This window comes from Elephas maximus, chromosome 1 (genome assembly GCF_024166365.1).
Source record: "Elephas maximus indicus isolate mEleMax1 chromosome 1, mEleMax1 primary haplotype, whole genome shotgun sequence".
Lineage (NCBI taxonomy): Eukaryota > Metazoa > Chordata > Mammalia > Proboscidea > Elephantidae > Elephas > Elephas maximus.
In genome coordinates, this window is record NC_064819.1 from 242,193,340 (window position 1) to 242,214,636 (window position 21,297).

At 41.3% G+C, this 21,297-nt stretch overlaps 1 protein-coding gene across 2 annotated transcripts in view; it reads right to left on the bottom strand.

Moving 5' to 3' along the window:
- THBS2 (thrombospondin 2) overlaps window positions 1-21,297 on the bottom strand; it is a 59,915-nt gene that overhangs the window by 32,753 nt on the left and 5,865 nt on the right. For both annotated transcript variants that reach the window (XM_049905775.1, XM_049905767.1), the window contains 5 exons: window positions 20,304-20,860; window positions 18,588-18,672; window positions 5,472-5,668; window positions 4,241-4,381; window positions 3,188-3,284 (listed from right to left, as the gene is read on the bottom strand). In XM_049905775.1, the coding sequence (XP_049761732.1) occupies window positions 3,188-3,284; window positions 4,241-4,381; window positions 5,472-5,668; window positions 18,588-18,672; window positions 20,304-20,860 (1,077 nt within the window). The remainder of the gene's footprint in view (window positions 1-3,187; window positions 3,285-4,240; window positions 4,382-5,471; window positions 5,669-18,587; window positions 18,673-20,303; window positions 20,861-21,297) is intronic.

The following is a 21,297-nucleotide window of genomic DNA, read 5'->3' on the forward strand; positions in this document are numbered from 1 at the left end:
AATTAGCCAGTGAAAACCTTATGAATAGCAGTGGAACACTGTCTAATATACTGCAGGAAGATGAGCCCCCCAGGTTGGAAGGCACTCAAAAGACAACAATGGAAGAGCTACCTCCTCAAAATAGAGTCGACCTTAATAACATGGATAGAGTCCAGCTTTTGGGACCTTCATTTGCTGATTTGGCATAACTCAAAATGAGAAGAAACAGCTACTAACATCCACTAATAATCAGAAGTTGGAATGTATGAAGTATGAATCTAGGAAAAATGGAAATTGTCAAAAATGAAATGGAACGCATAAACATCGATAACCTAGACATTAGTGAGCTGAAATGGACTGGTATTGGCCATTTTGAATTGGACAATCATATAATCCACTATGCTGGGAATGACAACTCGAAGAGGAATGGTGTTGCATTCATCATCAAAAAGAACGTTTCAAGATCTATCCTGAAGTACAACGCTGTCAGTGATAGGATAATATCCATACGCCCACAAGGAAGACCAGTTAATATGACTATTATTCAAATTTATGTACCAACCACTAAGACCAAAGATGAAGAAATTGAAGCTTTTTACCAGCTTCTGAAGTCTGAAATTGATCAAACATGCAATCAGGGTGCATTAATAATTACCGGTGATTTTGAATGCTGAATGATCTGGAAACAAAGAAAAAGGATCGATAGTTGGAAAATATGGCCTTAGTGATAAAAAAAAAAAAAAAAAACGATGCCAGAGATCACATGATTGATTTTTGCAAGACTTCTTCATTGCAAATACCTTTTTTCACCAACAAAAATGTTAACTATACACACGGACCTCACCAGATGGAATACAGAGGAATCGAATACATCTGTGGAAAGAGACAATGGAAAAGCTCAGTTATCATCAGTCAGAACAAGGCCAGGGACTGACTGTGGAACAGACCATCAATTGCTCACATGCAAGTTCAAGTTGAAACTGAAGAAAATCAGAGCAAGTCCACGAGAGCCAAAATACGACCTTGAGTATATCTCACCTGAATTTAGAGGCCATCTCAAGAATAGATTTGATGCATTGAACACTAATGACCTAAGACCAGACGAGTGGTGGAATGACATCAACGACATCATACATGAAGAAAGCAAAAGGTCATTGAAAAGACAGGAAAGACAGAAAAGACCAAGAGGAATGTCAGAGGAGACTCTGAAATTTGCTCTCGAATGTTGAGCAGCTAAAGCAAAAGGAAGAAATGATGAAGTAAAAGGACTGAACAGAAGATTTGAAAGGGCTGCTTGAGTAGTCAAAGTAAACCATTATAATGACATGTGCAAAGAGCTGGAGATAGAAAACCAAAAGGGAAGAACACGCTCAGCATTTCTCAAGCTGAAAGAACTGAAGAAAAATTCAAGCCTCGAGTTGCAAGAGTGAAGAATTCTATGGGGAAAATATTAAATGACACAGGAAGCATTAAAAGAGAATGGAGGGAATACACGGAATCATTATATCAAAAAGAATTAGTCAATGTTCAATCATTTCAAGAGGAAGCATATGATCAGGAACCGATGGTATTAAAATAAGTCCAAGTTGCACTGAAGGCTTTAGTGAAAAACAAGCCTCCAGGAATTGACAGAATATCGACTGAGATATTTCAACAAACAGATGCAGCACTGGAAGTGCTCACTCATCTACGCCAAGAAATTTGGAAGACAGCTACCTGTCCAGCCCACTGGAAGAGATCCATATTAATGCCTATTTCCAAGAAAGGTGATCAAACTGAATATGGAAATTATCAAACAATATCATTAATATCACATGCAAGCAAAATTTTGCTAAAGATTATTCAAAAGTGGCTGCCGCAGTATTTTGACAGGGAACTGCCAGAAATTCAGGCCAGATTCAGAAGAGGATGTAGAACCAAGGATATCATTGCTGATGTCAGATGGATCCTGGCTGAAAGCAGAGAATACTAGAAAGATATTTACCTGTGTTTCATTGACTATGCAAAGGTATTCAACTTTGTGGATCATAACAAATTATGGATAACATTGTGAAGAATGAGAGTTCCAGGACACTTAATTGTGCTCATGAGGAACCTGTACACAGATCAAGAGGCAGTTGTTTGGACAGAACAAGAGGACACTGCGTGGTTTAAAGTCTGAAAAGGCATGCATCAGGGTTGTATCTTTTTACCATACCTAGTCAATCTATATGCTGAGCAAATAATCCAAGAACCTGGACTATACCAAGAAGAACAGGGCATCAGGATTAGAAGACTGATTAATCAAACAACCTACATTATGCAGATGACACAACCTTCTTTGCTGAAAGTGAAGAGGACTTGAAGCACTTACTGATGAAGATCAAAGACCACAGCCTTCAGTATGGATTACACCTCAATATAAAGAAAAAAAAAAAATCCTCACAACTGGACCAATGAGCAACATCATGATAAACAGGGAAAAGATTGAAGTTGTGAAGGACTTCATTTTACTTGGATCCGCAATCAATACCCATGGAAGCAGCAGTTAAGAAGTCAAATGACTCATTGCATTGGGCAAATCTGCTGCAGAAGGCCTCTTTAAAGTGTTGAAAAGCAAAGACGTCACCTTGAAGACCAAGGTGAGCCTGACCCAAGCTATGGTATTTTCAATTGCATCATATGCGTGTGAAAGCTGGACAATGAATAAGGAAGACCAAAAAAGAATTGACGAATATTCTTGGCGAAGAATGTTGAATATACCGAAAGAACGAACAAATCTATCTTGGAAGAAGTACAACCAGAGTGCTCCTTAGAAGCAAGGATGGCTAGGCTGCATCTTACATACTTTGGACATGTTGCCAGGAGGGATCAATCCCTGGAGAAAGACATCATGCTTGGTAACGTACAGGGTCAGTGGAAAAGAGGAAGACCCTCAACAAGATGGATTGCCACAGTGTCTGCAACAATGGGCTCAAGCATAATAGCGATGGTAAGGATGGCACAGGATTGAGCAGTATTTCTTTCTGTGGTATGTAGGGTCTCTATGAGTCGGAACCAACTGGAGGGAACCTAACAACACACAAAAGGGAGTTATGAGCTTGGGATCAATTGTTCTGCATCTTATCTGTTTATACCATGGGTCTAAGTCACACCCTTCTCTGCACACATAAATACATGAATAAAACAAATAAATCACCGAGACGCTCGCATTCCTGGCAGTACTTACAGTGGAAGCAAGAAGGGCAGCATTCACCTTCCAGGAAGGATGGATTCGCACATGTCACTGGCGGGCATGTGATTTGGTGGCAAACAGTTTTAAATTTCTACAATGAAACAAAGGTATTTATACAGCACTCATTAAAAAAAACAAGTTTGTGAAAGATTGTCACAAGGGCTAACCTGAAAAAAAAAAAAAAAAAAAAAACCTGAGGAGGCCCAAAAGCGTGGCTATAATGTCCTCTATCACCCACGGATCTTACACGTTATAAACAGAAGAGGCTGGAAAATAGAGTCAGCCCTTTCTCTCATTAATTCTCAGAGCTTAATGAAAATAGGGACACCAAAGATGGCTCTCTATACCCACTGTCTTCCTTTCTCCAATCACAGGAGCTGTGATGACAAAACAAAGACCACCCACCCTCTTGGTGTAGGAGAGGATAAATGGATGGGCCATGTAAACCTGTATTGTTTGATGTGAAGACCACCATCCATGGGAATTGAACACCATCAAGTAAAGAAAAGGAAAATAATCATCTCTTTAAAATATTTAATAGTGACTTGCATTTTCCCAAATGTCTCTGCTGAACCTCAATGCCAAATAGAACCAAGTGGAAATAAACACAGACAGAAACACATGACTTTCTATGCCAGCTCTGTCCCCAACCACCTGTGTGACTTTGGCCACGTCGTTTCACCCTCGGGATTTTGGTTTCTTTATGTGCAAAACAAAGAGGTCGATTTAAGTCTTTATCCCTGTGGTTCCTTCCACATCTGTGACTCTTATGTCTAAACACATTTTATACTTGGCCATTGAATGTTGCAGGGCCCTGGTGGTGCAGTGGTTAAGCATTTGGCTGCTAACCGAAAGGTCGGCAGCTTGAATCCACCAACCACTCCTTGGAAACCCTATGGAGCAGTTCTACTCTGTCCTGTAGGGTCGCTGTTGAACATTGCCAGTGTTCGGGCAGTTAAGATGTGCTGAGAGTTAAGTGTGGTGCAGAATGCCTGAGTGTGCACATTGTCCCCTTGCACACAAGAAGAATGGCATCTGGAGCCTCACTTTGCAGGTGCAGGTCGTGCAGCTGTCCACTACCCAGGTCTCGTTGTCTGCGAAGAACCGGCCATCCTGCCAGCACGCTGTCACATTCCTGGTCTTAGGGGGTCCACCAACAAGCTCCCAGAGGAACTGGTTGTCATTCGACTGGAAAATTAAGTTAAATATTTAAGTATAGACAGGAACACACTACACTCAGCCGTCGCACTCATGGATGAGAAAGAACGTTCCTCCTTATGGAGCAATAACAGCCCAGAATCCACTGGTGGTACGGTTTCTACCATCTGCATGGACATGGGAGAGGCTGATGAAGACTGACTAAAATCTATGCAAAATTGTGCCCTTCATGACTGCAACCAAACAGACTGTCTCCACCGTTGCTGTGGCTCATCCACTGTGCTCCTCTCCTCCCATGTCTAATTAGCATCTGTCCTTGCATATTGCTGCCTTCCCACATCCCTTCAGTGGGTCCCTACTCAGGCTGATGCTACCCCAGAGGGCTACCACTGCCACCAAGGTGCAGGACAGCGGTCGGAAAGGGAGACGGTCAACTGGTCAACTGCAGGTGAGAACTAAGGTCCAGTCCATGCAGTTCACTCATTTTCTCTCTTATTCACTAAGTGTGACAGGCACTGTCTCATAATACAATAAAAAAAATGAAGTAAGGATGTAATTCTTGCTCTACTGGGGGTTAAGACTATGGAGAAAAAAAGAAAAATAAACTAAATAAAATAAATGAAAATTACACCAAATGTCCCTAAAAATGTATGTGTTTACCTCCTTTGTTCTGAGCTCTCCCCTCAGGAGACTATTATGTGAGTCTCTTCTCCCTGAATAGTGATTTCTATCTTGGGGTGACAAGCCCTTTGAGAATCTGGTGACAGATGTGGGCCCCCACTTGCAAAAACGTACAGAAGTTCACCACCCTGATTTTTTGTGCAATTTCAGGGAGTTTACAAATTTCCTGAGTCTTGGACTCCAAGTTAAACAATCTTATCCTAAAAGTTCTTTTCAGTTTGAGAAGGAGAAATGTTTGATCATCGTAAGCACAACTTCTTGGCACCTGCCATTTCCTTCCTTCTCCACGCCTACCCTTCCTCACTTCTCAGGCATCTGCCTCACTTTCCCTTCTCCACATCTGCCTTCCGCCCTCTTCCATACCTGACCCTCCTCACTTCTGGGTACCTGCCCTTCCTCCCTTCTCCTCACCTGCCCTTCCTCCCTCCTGGACACCTACCACTTTCTTCAGGTTCTCGTGCAGCTGGTTCACGATCACATGCAGCCCTGACAGCTCGTCGATCATGTGACCCAGCTCTTCGCAGGAGCGTTCACACACTTCCGGCTTCTTCTCCGCGCTCTGGCCCACATACTCAGTTGTGATATGTGGGCTCAGGTGGAGGGTCTCCGTGTTCTCATTGATGGCATTGACCTCCACTGGGGGGAAGCACACCAAGACAGTGAGGGGGATTGGCTGGAGCCCCACACTAGGACTATATGTGGGTATCTTAATGTTAAGTTGGAGTCCCCAGGTGGCACAAATGGTTAAGTGCTCCAATACTAGCCGAAAGGTTGTCAGTTCGAACACACCCAGAGGTGCCTTGGAAAACAGGTGTGTTGATCTGCTTCCAAAAAATCATCCATTGAAAACCCTACAAAGTGCAGTTCTACTCTGACACATATGGGATCACTGTAGGTCAGAATCAACTGAAGGGCAACAACAGCAACAACAACGCTAAATTATGCCCAAGGGCAACAGCTGTTTCCAATCATGACCCAGGCTTTAAAAAAAAAAAAGAAAAAAAAGGCATCTGCCCCATTCCAAAACACTATACTTACTAAGCATGTAAAAATAGGACATTGGAAAATATAAAGAATACTACATTGCCAGAAGACTGAACAAATGTTTTAGAAGAAATACAACCATAATGCCCCTTGGAAGCGAGGATGGACAGACTTCAGCTCACGTACTTTGGGTGTGTCATAGGGAAAGATCACTCACTAGAAGAAGACATCCTGCTTGGTAAAGTAGGCCGAAGCCTAAACCAAATCTGTTGCCATCGAGTTGATACCAACTCATAGAAACCCTGTAGGACAGAGTAGAACTGCACTAGAGGGTGTCCAAGGCTGTAATCTTTACGGGAGCAGACAGCCACATCTTTCTCTCTCGTAGCAGATGGTAGGTTCCAACTACTGATCTTTCAGTTAGCAGCTAAGCGCTTCAACCACTGGACTACCAGGGCTCCTCGGTAGAGCGGAGGCTCACAGAAAACAAGGGAAACCCTCCATGAGATGGATTGACACAGTCACTACAACAATAGACTCTAACATGCTAACAATCACAAAGATGGCGCAGGTCTGGGCAATGTTTTGTTCTGTTATACGTAAGGTCACCATGAGTCAGAGCTGACGCAACAGCAATGAACAAAAACAACATACATTCACAAATGCATGTGCTGAAGTTACACATGTCATTAATCTTATTCAAACTAAGGTAGAGGTAGCAATTTTTTCTTTTTCTGACAATATCTCAATTTAGGCCCCATCCTAAACCTTTCCTTCAGCCACATATTCTATGACTTGTTTTAATTTCACATAGCTCTCTTATCCATCCCTAAATCCTGTTCTTATCACTCCTTGCTCTGCCTTAAAGAAAATTCCATTATCTTCATGCTCAAATAAGTAACTTCCTAAAAACACCACCTTTGTGCCATTTCTTTGCTGGAATTCAGGGTCAATCCACTGCAGTGAAGGGGAGACACCTACAGGAGCCTGATCCAGAGGAGTCTGCCTTTTACTGCCCAGATGTGGTACCCAACTGCCTGAAGTCTCAGTGCGTGGGACACGTGTGGACATGCATGTAATTCACGCACTTTATTCTTGGAAAGTCCAGAAGCAGAAGTCATCAGCAGGCCAAGCTGGGCCTGGTTAGCAGTATCAGTGCCAAGGTCTCCCAGCAGGAGCTTGACCTGCTTACTCACAATCCAGCTCCTTCAGACATTCCATTATTGAGTTAACACTGTTAAATGTCATAATTCTGTCAGGCAGTGGTTACTAAGTTTTCATTACTTGGTTATACCCCTTTGTTGTCACTCACATTAACCTTGGAATTTTCCCCTCAGATTTCTTATATCTATAAAAATATATCAAACCAGACCCTTTGACATTAAGTCAGTTCCAACTCCTAGTGACTCGATGGGACAGACTAGAATCGTCCCTTAGGGTTTCCAAGCAGAAAGCTGGTGGATTTGATCTCCTGACTGTTTGGTTAGCAGCCATAGCTTTTAATCGCTGCACCACAGCTCCTATAAACACATGTTATTGTCGTTATGTGTTATCTAGTCTGTTTCAACTCACAGCGACCCTATGTACAACAGAACAAAACATTGCCCAGTCCTGCACCATCCTCACAACTGTTGTTATACTTGGGCACATTGTTGCAGTCACTGTGTAAATCCACCTCATTGAGACTCTTCCTCTCCTTCACTGACCCTCCATTTACCAAACATCATGTCCCTCTCCAGGGACTGATCCATCTTGATAACACGAGACGTAGTCTCACTATCCTTGCTTCTAAGGAGCATTCTGGCTATATTTGTTCCAAGACAGATTTGTTCATTCTTTTGGCAGCCCACAGTATATTCAATACTTTTCCACAACACCACAATTCAAAGGCGTCAATTTTCCTTCAGTCTTCCTTATGCATTGTCCAGCTTTAGCGTGCATATGAGACATTTGAAAACACCATGGCTTAGGTCAGATACACCTTATTCTTCAAGGTGACATATTTGCTTTTCAACACTTTAAAGAGGTCTTTTGCAGACGATTTGCCCGATGCAATGCCTTGTTTGATTTCCCGGCTGCTGCTTCTGTGGCTGTTGATTGTGGATCCAAGTAAAATGAAATCCTTGACAACTTCAGTCTTTTCTCCATTCATCATGATGTTGCTTATTGGTCCAGTTGTAAGAATTTTTGTTTTCTTTATGTTGAGGGGTAATCCATACTGAAGACTGTAGTCTTTGATCTTCGTCAGTGCTTCAAGTCCTCTTCACTTTCAGCAAGCAAGGTTGTGTCATCTGCATAACGCAGGTTGTTAATGAGTCTTCTTCCAATTCTAATGCCCCATTCTTCTTCATATAGTCCAGCTTCTCAGATCATTTGTTCAGCATACAAATTGAATAGGTATGCTGAAAGGATACCACCCTGACACACACCTTTCTGGACTTTAAACCATGCAGTATCCCCTTGTTTTGTTCGAATAACCGTCTCTTGATCCATGTACTGATCCTCATAAGCACAGTTAAGTGTTCTGGAATTCCCATTCTTCCCAATGTCCATAATTTATAATCCACACAGTCAAATGCCTTTGCATAGTCAATAAGACACAGGTAAACATCCTTCTGGTATTCTCTGCTTTCAGCCAGGATCCATCTGACATCAGCAATGACATCCCTGGTTCCACGTCCTCTTCTGAAACCGCCCTGAATTTCTGGCAGTTCCCTGTTGGTATACTGCTGCAGCCGCTTTTGAGTGACCTTCGGCAAAATTTTATGTGCATGTGACATTAGTGATACTGTTTTATAACTTCTGCATTCTGTTGAATCACTTTTCTTTGGAATAGGCATAAATATGGATCTCTTCCAATCGGTTGGCCAGGTAGCTGTCTTCTGAATTTCTTGGCAGAGATGAGTGAGCACTTCCAGTGCTGTATCCATTTGTTGAAACTTCTCAATGGGTATTCCGTTAATTCCTGAAGGCTTGTTTTTCACCAATGCCTTCAGTGCAGCTTGGACTTCTTCCTTCAGTACCATGAATACCTGATCATATGCTACCTCCTGAAATGGTTGAATGTCCACCAATTCTTTTTGGTACAGTGACTCTGTATATTCCTTCCATCTTCTTTTTTTGCTTTCTGCATCATTCAATATTTTCCCCTTCAAAACCTTCAATATTGCAATTCGAGGCTGGAATTTTTTCTTCAACTCTTTCTGCCTTAGAAATACTGGGCATATTCTTCCCTTTTTTGTTTTCTAACTCCAAGCCTTTTGCACATTACATTATAATGCTTTGTCTTCTCAAGATGGCCTTTGAAATCTTCTATTCAATTCTTTTATTTTATCATTTCTTCCTTTTGCTTTAGCTACTCGACGTTTAGCAACATCTTTCAGAGTCTCTTCTGACATTCATTTTGGTCTTGGGTCATTGGTGTTCAACGTGTCATATCTCTTTTTGAGATGGTCTCTAAATTCAGGTGAGTTGAAACAGACTAGACAACACATAACAACAATAACATATGTTTATAGGAGCTGTGGTGTTGCAGTGATTAAAAGCTATGGCTGCTAACCAAACAGTACTCAAAATTGTACTTTGGCTCTTGTGGACTTGTTCTAATTTTTTTCAATTTCAACCTGAACTTGCATAGGAGTGATTAATGGTCTGTTTTGCAGTCAGCCCCTAGCCTTGTTCTGACTGATGCTATTGAGCTTTTCCATTGTCTCTTTCCACAGATGTAGTCAATTTGATTCCTGTGTATTCCATCTGGCGAGGTCCACATGTATAGTCAACATTTTATGTTGTTGAAAGAGGTATTCACAATGAATAAGTCATTGGTCTTGCCAAATTTTACCATCTGATCTCTGACATCATTCCTATCACCAAGACCATATTTTCCAACTACCAATTCTTCTTTGTTTCCAACTTCTGCATTCCAATCACCAGTAATTATCAATCCTGATTGCATGTTCGTTCCATTTCAGACTGCAGAAATTTGGTAAAAATCTTCAATTCCTTCATCTTTGGCCTTAGTGGTTGGGGCATAAATTTGAAAAATGTATTAACTGGTCTTCCTTGTAGGCGTGTGGATATTATCCTATCATTGACAGCATTGTACTTTAGGATACATCTTGAAATTTTTTTTTTATGACAAATGCAACAGCATTCCTTTTTAAGTTGTTATTCCCAGCATAGTAGACCATATGATTTTCTGATTCAAAATGGCCTATATCAGTCTATTTCAGCTCACTAATGCCTAGGATACTGATGTCTACTCATTGCATTTCATTTCTGACAACTTCCAAGTTTCCTAGATTCCACGTTCTGTTTATTAATGGATGTTTGCAGCTATTTCTTCTTATTTTGAGTCGTGCCAAATCAGCAAATGAATGTCTCGAAAGCTTGACTCCATCCACATCATTAAAGTCGACTCTACTTTGAGGAGGCAGCTCTTCCCCATTTGTGTTTTGAGTGCCTTCCAACCTGGGGGGCTCATCTTCCAGCACTATATTAGACAATGTTCCGCTGCTATTCATAAGGTTTTCACTGGCTATTTCTTTTCAGATGTAGACCACTGAGTCCTTGTTCCTAGTCTGTCTTAGTCTGGAAGCTCAGCTGAAACCTGTCTGCCACAGGTGACCCTGCTGGTATCTGAATACCAGTGGCATAGCTTCCAGCATCACAGCCACATGCAAGCCCCACAGTACAACAAACTGATGGAATCATATAAATAGAACCACATGAATGTGTGTGTGTGTGTGTGTGTGTGTGTGTGTAAAGAGAGAAAGGGATTATCTTAACTGGATTCTACTCTCAGTTCATATCATTTTCATTCAGTAACGAAACTCTCAGTATATCCAGACTACTCAGTTTTCATTTATCTTAACAGCTAAGCAAAAAACAGTACATCTCTTTGTTTGTCTTCCTGCTTCTGTCATGAATTCAATTGTCCTGGTCATAAAACTATCCAACTAGACTGAATTTTCCCACGTTTCTGCAAATATTCTTAGTAGTGAAATAATAATGTTTGGCACCATTCTCAAGGTTACTCCCTTTTTTTAACAAACAGTAAAAAGGGCTGTGTTATTACTAAGCACCAATTTGTGAAAGTGTTTCTATAAGGCCAATTTTCTTTAAAACTGACCTAACTAGTGGGGAATAAAAATTGGAAAATTTGTTCACAAAGATCTTAAAAATGGAACCCTAACAGAGCCCTCATTGTGCAGTGGTTAAGAGCCTGGCTGGTAACCAAAAGGTCAGTAGTTCAAATCCACCAGTTGCTCAGTGGAAACCCTACCAAATAGTTCTACTCTGTCCTATAGGGTCGCTATGAGTAGGAATCAACTGAACAATAACTGGTTTGTTTGTTTTTTGGTTTAATGTTCCAGGTGCTTCAGTAGAAGACACGCTCATGGTTAATTGCTACACATTATTAGATAGACAAGGAAAAGGCTAGTAAATATTTAAAAGTATATAAACATATACTAATTCTGTATCTTGAAATAAAAGATTATGATTTCTGTGCACATCTGCTTATTAAGTAAGACCTTCGGTAAATTTAAAGTGTTGCTTTTACTAGTTCCAAGCACATTACTGACTTGTAACGCTAAGTCTAGAAAATATCTATTTAAAGAAGTTATATTTGTTAGAAAGTATGTTGTTAAAAACAAGCAAACAACTGTTTTCAAAAAGTTGTAATTATTTTTGTCATTGTAGGTGAATTTTACCCACTATATACAATCATGTACCACAAAACGTCCATGCAGCAACGTCCGACCACATATATGTCTGTAGTCCTGTAAGGTTACATCAGAGTTCAGAAATTCCAATCAGAGAAGGGGACTTAGTGAAGTTAAGCATGTCGCACTCAACAATCATGACAATTCTCAAAAACAAAGAAAAAATCTCCAAACTGTTAAAGGATCAGCCCCACTGAAAGAGCTATGACATTAACAAAAATGTGACAGGAACTTAGATATGGAGAAATTGCTAATGACATGAACTGAGGACCAAACACAAAAGCAAATCCCTCTCAGCATGTTGACAATCACTGTTAAGGCACGAAGCTTGTTTGAGATGCTTAGAGAAAAAGCAGGACCAGACTACAAAACGGAGTTTAGTGCTAGGTCTTGGTGGTTCAAGCGCTTCAAACAATGTTTTTCGCTGCAAAATGTAGAAGTGACTGGTGAGTCTTCTAGTGCTGATGCAAAGGCAACATGAGAATTTGCTGAAAACTAACATAAGCAAATTGTGTTTTTAATAGGCACCATTGAGTCAGTTCCAATTCATAGAGACCCCGTGCACAACAGACCAAAACACTTTTCAGCTCTGCCACATCCTCACAATTGTTGCTGTGCTTTGAGCCCATTGTTGCAGGCACAGTGTCAATCCATCTCCTTGAGGGTCTTCCTCTTTTTTTCTGACCTTCTACATTACCAAGCATGATGTTCTTCTCCAGGGACTGATCCCTCCTGACTTGTCTGAAGTATGTGAGATGTAGTCTTGCCATCCTTGGTTCTAAGGAGCATTCTGGTTGTACTTCTTCCAAGACAAATTTGTTCATTCTTTTGGCAGTTCATGGTATATTCAATATTCCTCTCCAACACCACAATTCAAAGACATAAATTCTTCCTTGGTCTTTATTCATCATCCAGCTTTTGCATGCATATGGGGTGACTGAAAACACCATGGCTTGGATCAGGTGCACCTTAGTCTTCGGGGTGATATCTTTGCTCTTCAACACTTTGAAGAGGTCCTTTGCAGCAGATTCACCCAATGCGACACGTCATTTGATTCCTTGACTGCTGCTTCCATGGCTGTCGATTGTGGATCCAAGTAAAATGAAATCCTTGACAACTTCAATCTTTTCTCCATTTATCATGATGTTGCTCATTGGTCCAGTTGTGAGGATTTTTGTTTTCTATAAGTTGAGGTATAATCCATACTAAAGGCTGTGGTCTTTGATCTTTATCAGTAAGTGCTTCAAGTCCTCTTCGCTTTCAGTAAGGAAGGTTGTGTCATCTGCATAATGTAGGTTGTTAATCAGTCTTCTTCCAATCCTGATGCCCTGTTCTTCTTGGTATAGTCCAGGTTCTCAGATTATTTGCTCAAAATACAGATTGAGTAGGTGTGGTGAAAGGATACAACCCTGATGCACACCTTTCTGGACTTTAAACCATGCAGTATCCTCTTGTTCTATTCAAACAACTGCCGCTTGATCTATGTATGTACAGGTTCCTCATGAGCACAATTAAGTGTTCTGGAATTCTCATTCTTCACAACGTTATTCATAATTTGTTATGATCCACACAGTCGAATGCTTTTCCATAATCAATAACACATAGGTAAACATCTTTCTGGTATTCTCTGCTTTCAGCCAGGATCCATCTGACATCAGCAATGGCATCCCTGGTTCCATGTCCTCTTCTGAATCTGGCTTGAATTTCTGGAAGTTCCTGGCCAATATACTGCTGTAACTGCTTCTGAATGATCTTCAGCAAAATCTTACTTGTATGTGATATTAATGATATTGTTCAATAATTTCTGCATTCAGTGGGATCACCTTTGCTGGGAATAGGCATAAATATAGATTTCTTCCAGTCAGTTGGCCGGTAGCGTCTTCCAAATTTCTTGGCATAGAGGAGTGAGTACTTCCACCACTGCATACATTTGTTGAAACATCTCAGTTGATATTCCATCAATTCCTGAAGCCTTGTTTTTCAACAATGCCTTCAGTGCAGCTTGGACTTCTTCCTTCAATACCATTGGTTCCTGCTCGTATGGCACCTCCTGAAATGGTTGAACATCGACCAGTCCTTTTTGGTATGCTGACTCTGTGTATTCCTTCCATCTTCTTTTGATGCTTCCTGTGTCTTTTAGTATTTTACCCATAGAATTCTTCAATATTCATACTCAAACATTGGATTTTTTCTTCAGTTATTTCAGCTTGAGAAATGCAGAGCGTGTTCTTCCCTTTTGGTTTTCCATCTCCAACTCTTTGCACATGTCATTATAATACTTTACTTTGTCTTTTCAAGCCACCTTTTGAAATCTTCTGTTCAACTCTTTTACTTCATTTCTTCCTTTCGTTTTAGCTACTTGATGTTCAAAATCAAGTTTCAGAGTTTCTTCTGACATTCATTTTGGTCTTTTCTTTCTTTCCTGTCTTTTTAATGACCTCTTGCTTTCTTCATGTATGATGTCCTTGATGTCATTCCGCAACTTGTCTGGTCCTGGGTCATTAGTGTTCAACTAGTCAAATCTCTACTTGAGATGGTCTCTAAATTCACATGGGATATACTCAGCATCCTACTTTGGCTCTCAAGGACTTGTGCTAATTTTCTTCAGTTTCTATCGAACGTGCACGTGAGCAAATGATGATCTGTTCTGCAGTCAGCCCTTGGCCTTGTTCTGACTGATGCTGTTGAGCTTTTCCATCGTCTCTTTCTTTCCACAGATGTAGTGGATTTGATTCTTGTGTATTCCATCTGACGAGGTCCATGTGTACAGTCCCTGTTTATGTTGTTGAAAAAAGGTATTTGCAATGAGTAAGTCATTGGCCTTGCAAAATTCTATCATGTGATCTCAAGCATCGTTTCTATCACAATGGCCATATTTTACAACTATGGATCCTTCTTCGTTTCCAACTTTCACTTTCCAATCTCCAGTAATTATCAAGGTATCCTGAGTGCATGTTTGATCGATTTCAGACTACAGAAGTTGGTAGAAAGCTTCAGTATCTTCATCTGTGGCCTTAGTGGTTGGTTCATAAAGTTGAATAATAGTCGTATTAACTAGTTTTCCTTATAAGTGTATGGATATTTTCCTATCACTGACAGCATTGTACTTCAGGATACATATTGAAATGTTCTTTTAGATGATGAATGCAATGCCATTCCTCTTCTAGTTGTCGTTCATGGCACAGTAGACCATATGATTTTCTGATTCAAAATGGCCAATATCAGTCCATTTCAGCTCACTATTATTGCCTAAGATATCAATGTTTATGCATTCCATTTCATTTTTGATGATTTCCAATTTTCCTGGATTCATACTTTGTACATTTCACGTTCTGATTATTAATGGATATTTGCAGCTGTTTCTCCTCATTTAGAGTCGTGCCACATCAGCAAATGAAGGTCCCAAGAGCTTGACTTTGTCCGCATCATTAAGGTTGACTCTACTTTAAGGAGGCAGCTCTTCCCCAGTGGTCTTTTGAGTGCCTTCCAAACTAAGGGACTCCTCTTCCAGTACTGTATAAAACAATGTTCTGCTGCTAGAGTTCCAGCATCACAGCAAAATGCAAGCCCCCACAGTATGACAAACTGACAAGCTGAGGTTATTTGCCACAGAAAGTTTTTAATATGGACGAGACCTCCTTATTCTGGGAGTGAATGCCTGAAAGGACCTTCATCCATAACAAGGTGTTTACACAACATCCAAATCACATAATGTCCTGTTTCAAAGATTGTATGGTGGATGTTAAATGACCCAGGACTGTGTATGTATATTGAGAGAGAGAGAGAGAGATTATCTCTGTGGTAACAGACTCATGTTGCCATCAATAATCTAGCTCCAATGTAACTCTAAACCTGTTGCAGTCCAGTCAATTCTGACTCATGGCAACCCCATGCGTGTCAAAGTAAAACTGTGCTGTCCAGGATTTTTGATGACTGATTTTCGGAAGTAGATCACCAGGCCTTTTCTCCAAGGCTCCTCTGGGTGGACTCCCACCTCTAACTTTCCAGTTAGCAGCCAAGCATGTTCACCATTTGTACCACCCAGGGTCTCCCAGTGTAAATCAGCCTGCATCAAGTTACAGTACAGATATTTTTTTATTAGGGACATTGCAAAGGGTATATTTTCTCTTTATACAACTGTATTTGTATATATATATATAATATATATAAATAGACTAGCAGATTGAAAAAAAATAGCAGCAACAAAAAGTACCCAAAAGAACAAGAACCCTCTAGTGTGCCCCTAAGCACATGGTACTCAAGGAGGATCATTCTTATTTGAGTTCTCAGTTGCTCTCTAGATAACAGGCAAAGCCAGGGTTCATTAGGGTTAAGGTTAGAGTTAGGACTAGGACGAGGGTTAGGAGACCTTCCATTCCCCTTTTGTTGGGGTATAATGTCCCTCTCCTTTGTTCCATCACAAGGCAGCAAAGTGCTGGCCTAACCAGAACATATGCTGGCACTTCTTAGGCTCGTCTTCTATACCTGGACACAGATGGCCGCCCAACCCTAGCCCCAGTATGTGCAAGTTCTGCTTGCTCTTTCCTTTGCTCTCCTGGTGAACTACAGGGTTACTGTCTGATGTCAGTTCATGTCTTTGCCTTTCAGAATGTTTTGCATTTTCAGTCACTGCACCCAAAAAAAGGGCAATGACTCAACTCAGATGGACTGATGGTGTGTTTTAGAAGGATCTGGAATATGGGGGGTGAGAGTTGGGCCTGAGCCACAGTTGCTGTTGCCAAGAAGGAGTCTGGAATCGGGAGTGTATGTGATGAGGTGCTAACAATGACTTTCATCTCAACAGTCCAGCCCAGGAACATGGCGTTTATTCCTTTTACCCTCTTGTACCTTGACTGATCAACAGGTTGAAAGGTATGCACCTTAGACTGAAAGATACTTAAGTCTGTAAACTCAGTCAGCAGTTCATGACGGAGCTAATGCCGAGGGGCTCAGGAGGGATACCTTGTTTCCTGCATAGGAAACGCACAAACGTGGGGTCCCAGCAAGGATGAGTTATCAGAGTAGGGCCCTACCTGGAAGTGGACGGCTGGACCACGTAGCTGTGATTGTGAAATTATTAATCCTACGAATCCTTCACACTTTTATCCATAAAAGAATGACTTACTTTTGTCATCACTTAGTATTGAAATGAAGAAGTGGTCTTAATGAAAAATATTATACAGCTGAAATCGTGTACCAGATAAGACCACCACACATCTGTTGGTTCATCATGCTGTGGTGGCTTGCAAGTTGCTGTGATGCTGAAAGCTACGCCAATGATATTTTAGATATCCTCTGGGGCGCCCATGTGGAGAGATTTCAGCAGAGCTTTCAGACTAAGACATAGGAGGAAAGGCTGGTGACCTATTTCTGATAATCGGCCAATGAAAACCCTATAGATCACAACAGACTATTGGCCTGATGTAATGCTGGAAGATGAGCCTCCTAGGTTGGAAGCCTCTCAAAACACACCGTGGCTGTAACAATGGATTCAAGCACACCAGTGATCATGAAGAGAGTGCAGAACCAGCAGTGATTCTTCTGTTGCGCATGGGGTCACCATGAGTCGAAGCCAACTCAATGGCAACGAACAGTAAGCTGATACCAGCTTTTGCCTTGGAGCCTATCAGACAAACCCAGGCTGGTAGCCCAGCCTCACTGCTTATCACGTAGTTAAACCCGGCAACTAGCATAGCCTCTTGAACCTTGTTTTTGTTGTTGTTAGGTGCCATCGAGTCGGTTCTGACTCATAGCAAACCTATGTACAACAAAATGAAACACTGCCCAGTCCTGCACTATCCTCACAATCACTGCAATGGGCCTTAGCTTCTTTATTTGTAAAATGAGAAGAATGAAAGTACTCATCTCATAAAGTTATTTGGAAGATCAAATAGTATATTTAAAGTGTCTGGCATAGTGACCTTCATAAATTAAAAGCTCAGGAAAAGGTTAGAAAATTATGGTTGGAAATATAATTCAAAATGGTAATTAACAGACAATTGGGATGATTTGTAGATGATTCAAGTAGCATAAATTTTTGTAATTTGACTATCAACAACAATGAATAGTATAAGAATATTTCTTAATTCAAGTTTGACAAACTTGATTCACTTTATGCAGCGTATCTTCACACATTAACAGACTCTAAGAGTTGCAGGTACAGGTGTCCCAAGATTACAAGGGTTCCCTTCCTAAATCTGTCTTTAAGTCAAATGTGTATGTAAATTGAAACACTTCGGTACAGTTCATATCTAAGGTCAGTTAGTCAAATGTTTGTTTTGGTATATAGTGTACCTTTCTATGCATAAAAACATTAAAGAAACACTTCCAGATACACTAAAATATCTGCAACATAATAATACAGGAATAATAATAACACAGGAACAATAATAATAATGTTTTGATGTGGGTCTCAATGTGGTACCCATTTGTTGTTATGAACCATTTCATGTACCTCGAATTTTTAATATAATAGGCTATACAGGGACTGGTTCATAACTACAGGTTGTATGTAAGTCAGACATTCGTCATAACCCAGGGACTGCCTGTATTTCAAATCAATTTTAAATGCTAATGATTTATATTGGGTTGTAAAATGGAAAAATCTTTGGACTATTGAAATCTATCCAAAAGCAACCCTTCAAACAGTTTATCATTTTTGGATGTCAACATGTCTAAGTTGATTAGGCAACTCATTCAAGGACAATGATGGTACTTTATTAAAACAGTTTTACTTAAATCCCCACTAGCACTATTTATACACACACACACACACGCACACACACATCATAGTAGAAAGTCAGTGCAAGACACGGAATGGCAGACATAGTCCAAAACACACTTACCTTCCTGGCCTTGCTGACACCCTTTCTTGCTTAGAACATCTTCCACAGAATTTTCAAAAACTAAGTACACATTTTGAAGTAAACCCTATAAATAGACATAAAGGGAGAAACAGAGCAACATATAAACATTGAACTTTTGATGTCAAGCTAAATGACAATATAAAAACACAAAATGTAATCTTAAAATTGTGACAATCATTTTGTGTTTTTATACTCAGCAGGCTTGAAATCTTTTATAATTGATTATCCACAGTATATTTTATTTTTAAAACTTTATTTTTAGGCATGACACAGAAAGTGGGAGTTTAATGTAAGAAATGGGCTGACTAGAAGAAAGGGCATTCTACAGAGAAGAAGGAGGGTGGCCGGAAGAGTGCTGTGTACATTCTCTCATTTGAAGGTGGTCCTGTAGACATTCCAGGCTGTCCTTTCCTTACAGGGTATGCTAGTGATCACAGTACTCCTCCATTTGCCTAAAGGTCTCAGAAGCGGCTCTTGGACCAGCCACAGTCCGTGTGGGATCACAGACAACAGGTCTACCAGAGCCTCCCCGTGTGTGAGTGGTCAATCATTGTTTATGGCAGGAGCTGATCATCACAGTGAGCCACATGGGGTTCCTTGATGTCCACAGGAGATTCATTCAATAACAAGGCAAGCATCTCTGGGCCTTTTACTCAAACCACCTAGTTTAAACACATATTCACTTCCAAAGAACGCACACACACCTAGAAGAGAGAACTGTGCTGACGTTCCCTTGTAGGTCACAAACACAGTGATTTAGAAAGACCTGCTTCCCAAAAATGTTTTAACCGAAATGAACATGGAACTATCCCCCCATAAATAAGTAGTCCTTTCCTTAGATACGGACAGTCGTTAATTAACTCTCATGTGTTTTCAACACAAAACAGCAATTTATGAGCTGTTTCCACTGCAGTAAAATGAACGTGGGGTTATCAGAAACATTTGAATAGGGTTCACTCCTTGACTGTCACACCAGTGCCCCACATGGAAATCCATGATCATTTGTGCAGGTAGAAATGTGGCCCTGGTGTCAATGTGCTCTGTTTACTCCTGGCTCAATAAGAGGAGTGTGTGCTAGTGTGTGGGTGTGTGTATGTGTAAGTGCATCTGAGTGAATGTGTGAGTGTGTGCATGTGAATGAATGTAAGTGTGTGTGGTTTGTCTCACCAGCACCTTCCCTGCATACTCAAACATAGATACGCATGAGAGACACCCTGTGCGACAGTGTATGTGAGTGAACATTAGCATGTGCGTGTCTGTGTATGTCTGCACGTGAGTATGTGTTAGCACATGTGGTGTGTGTGATGTGTGCGTGTGGTATCTATGGTGTGTGGTACATGTTTGTGTATATCTATCTGCAAGTGTGTGTGTGAGTGGGTATGCATGTGTGAACGTCTGTAAGTGAATGCATGTGGTGTGTGAGAGTGTGCATGAATGTGTAGTGTATAAATGTGCATGTGTATCTGAGCATGTGAGAGTCTGAGTGTGTGTGAGAGTGTGTCTGTGTGTAGTGTGTACTGTACATAGTACACGTGTGTGTGTGAATGTGCGTACACATGTGTATGAATGAATGTGTGTGGTGTGTCTCACCAGAGCCCCACTTGCATAATCAAATGTGGATATGCACTAAGGGATGCTCTGTGTTGTCGTCTCAGCAAAGTCCACCCTCAGCCTCTCAGCCAGCCCTCTACGCACCCTGAAGTGGCTCTCCCGGGAGGACCCTTTGGCCACGTACATCCTGCTCTTCTCTGTCTGGAGCTGCTCATAGAAGGGCTCATCCAGTGTGAAGCTGTCCATCAGGTCACAGCCCACGTACAGGCTGTAGGTCTCGCCCGTCACCTGCACCGTGATGTTCTTCCACTGGGAGTCTGCCAGGCCCACATCTTCTAGGGAGATGACATGCTGTGCCCCTTCCACCCAGTAGGTGAGGTCCAGCGTGTCAGCCGGGCCATTTGAGACGATCTCAAACTGCCGCTGTGTGGCGCCCGGGCCCTCCAAGGCCAGCAGGGTACCCCGGGACTTGCGGTCCTGCTTCAGGCTGGCCACAAGGAAGAAGCCCTCCTTCTGCTGCATCATCTTGGCCATCTTGCTGAGGTCATCAGCGTTCACCGGTGGGATGTAGTCAAAGCGGACGAACCGGTACGCCGGTACACTGATGTCAGGCCCTCGGAACTGCTTGGCTCCTATGGTCTTGCGGTTTATGTTGCTGACACTGAAAAGGTTGAAGGAAGCGTCATCATCCTGGTCAGCAGCTGCCAAAGGGAACAGCAGCAAGGAGGTTACCAACAAACAGCAGACAAGGGTGCGAACAGCTAGTCTATCTTTATAATCAGACCACAAGTCTATACATAACAAATGTATGCAGTCATCCAACAATTTACGGCTTCTTTTCTTACAAGAATGTCAATTCTATATTTTAAATAAAACCATTATCATCTGTCCTGGAGTCCCTGAGTGGAACAAACAATTAACTTCTCAATTACTAACCAAAAGGTTGGTGGTTCCAACCCACCCAAAGTTACCTTGGAAGAAAGTCCTAACAATTCACTTCTGAAAGGCCACAGCTATGAAAGCCCTGTGGAGCACAGTTCCACTCTGCACTCATGGGGTCACCATGAGTTGGAATCAACTTGTTGGCAACTGGTAGGTAGGTATCATCTATCTCAGGACTACTAACTTGTGTCCACAG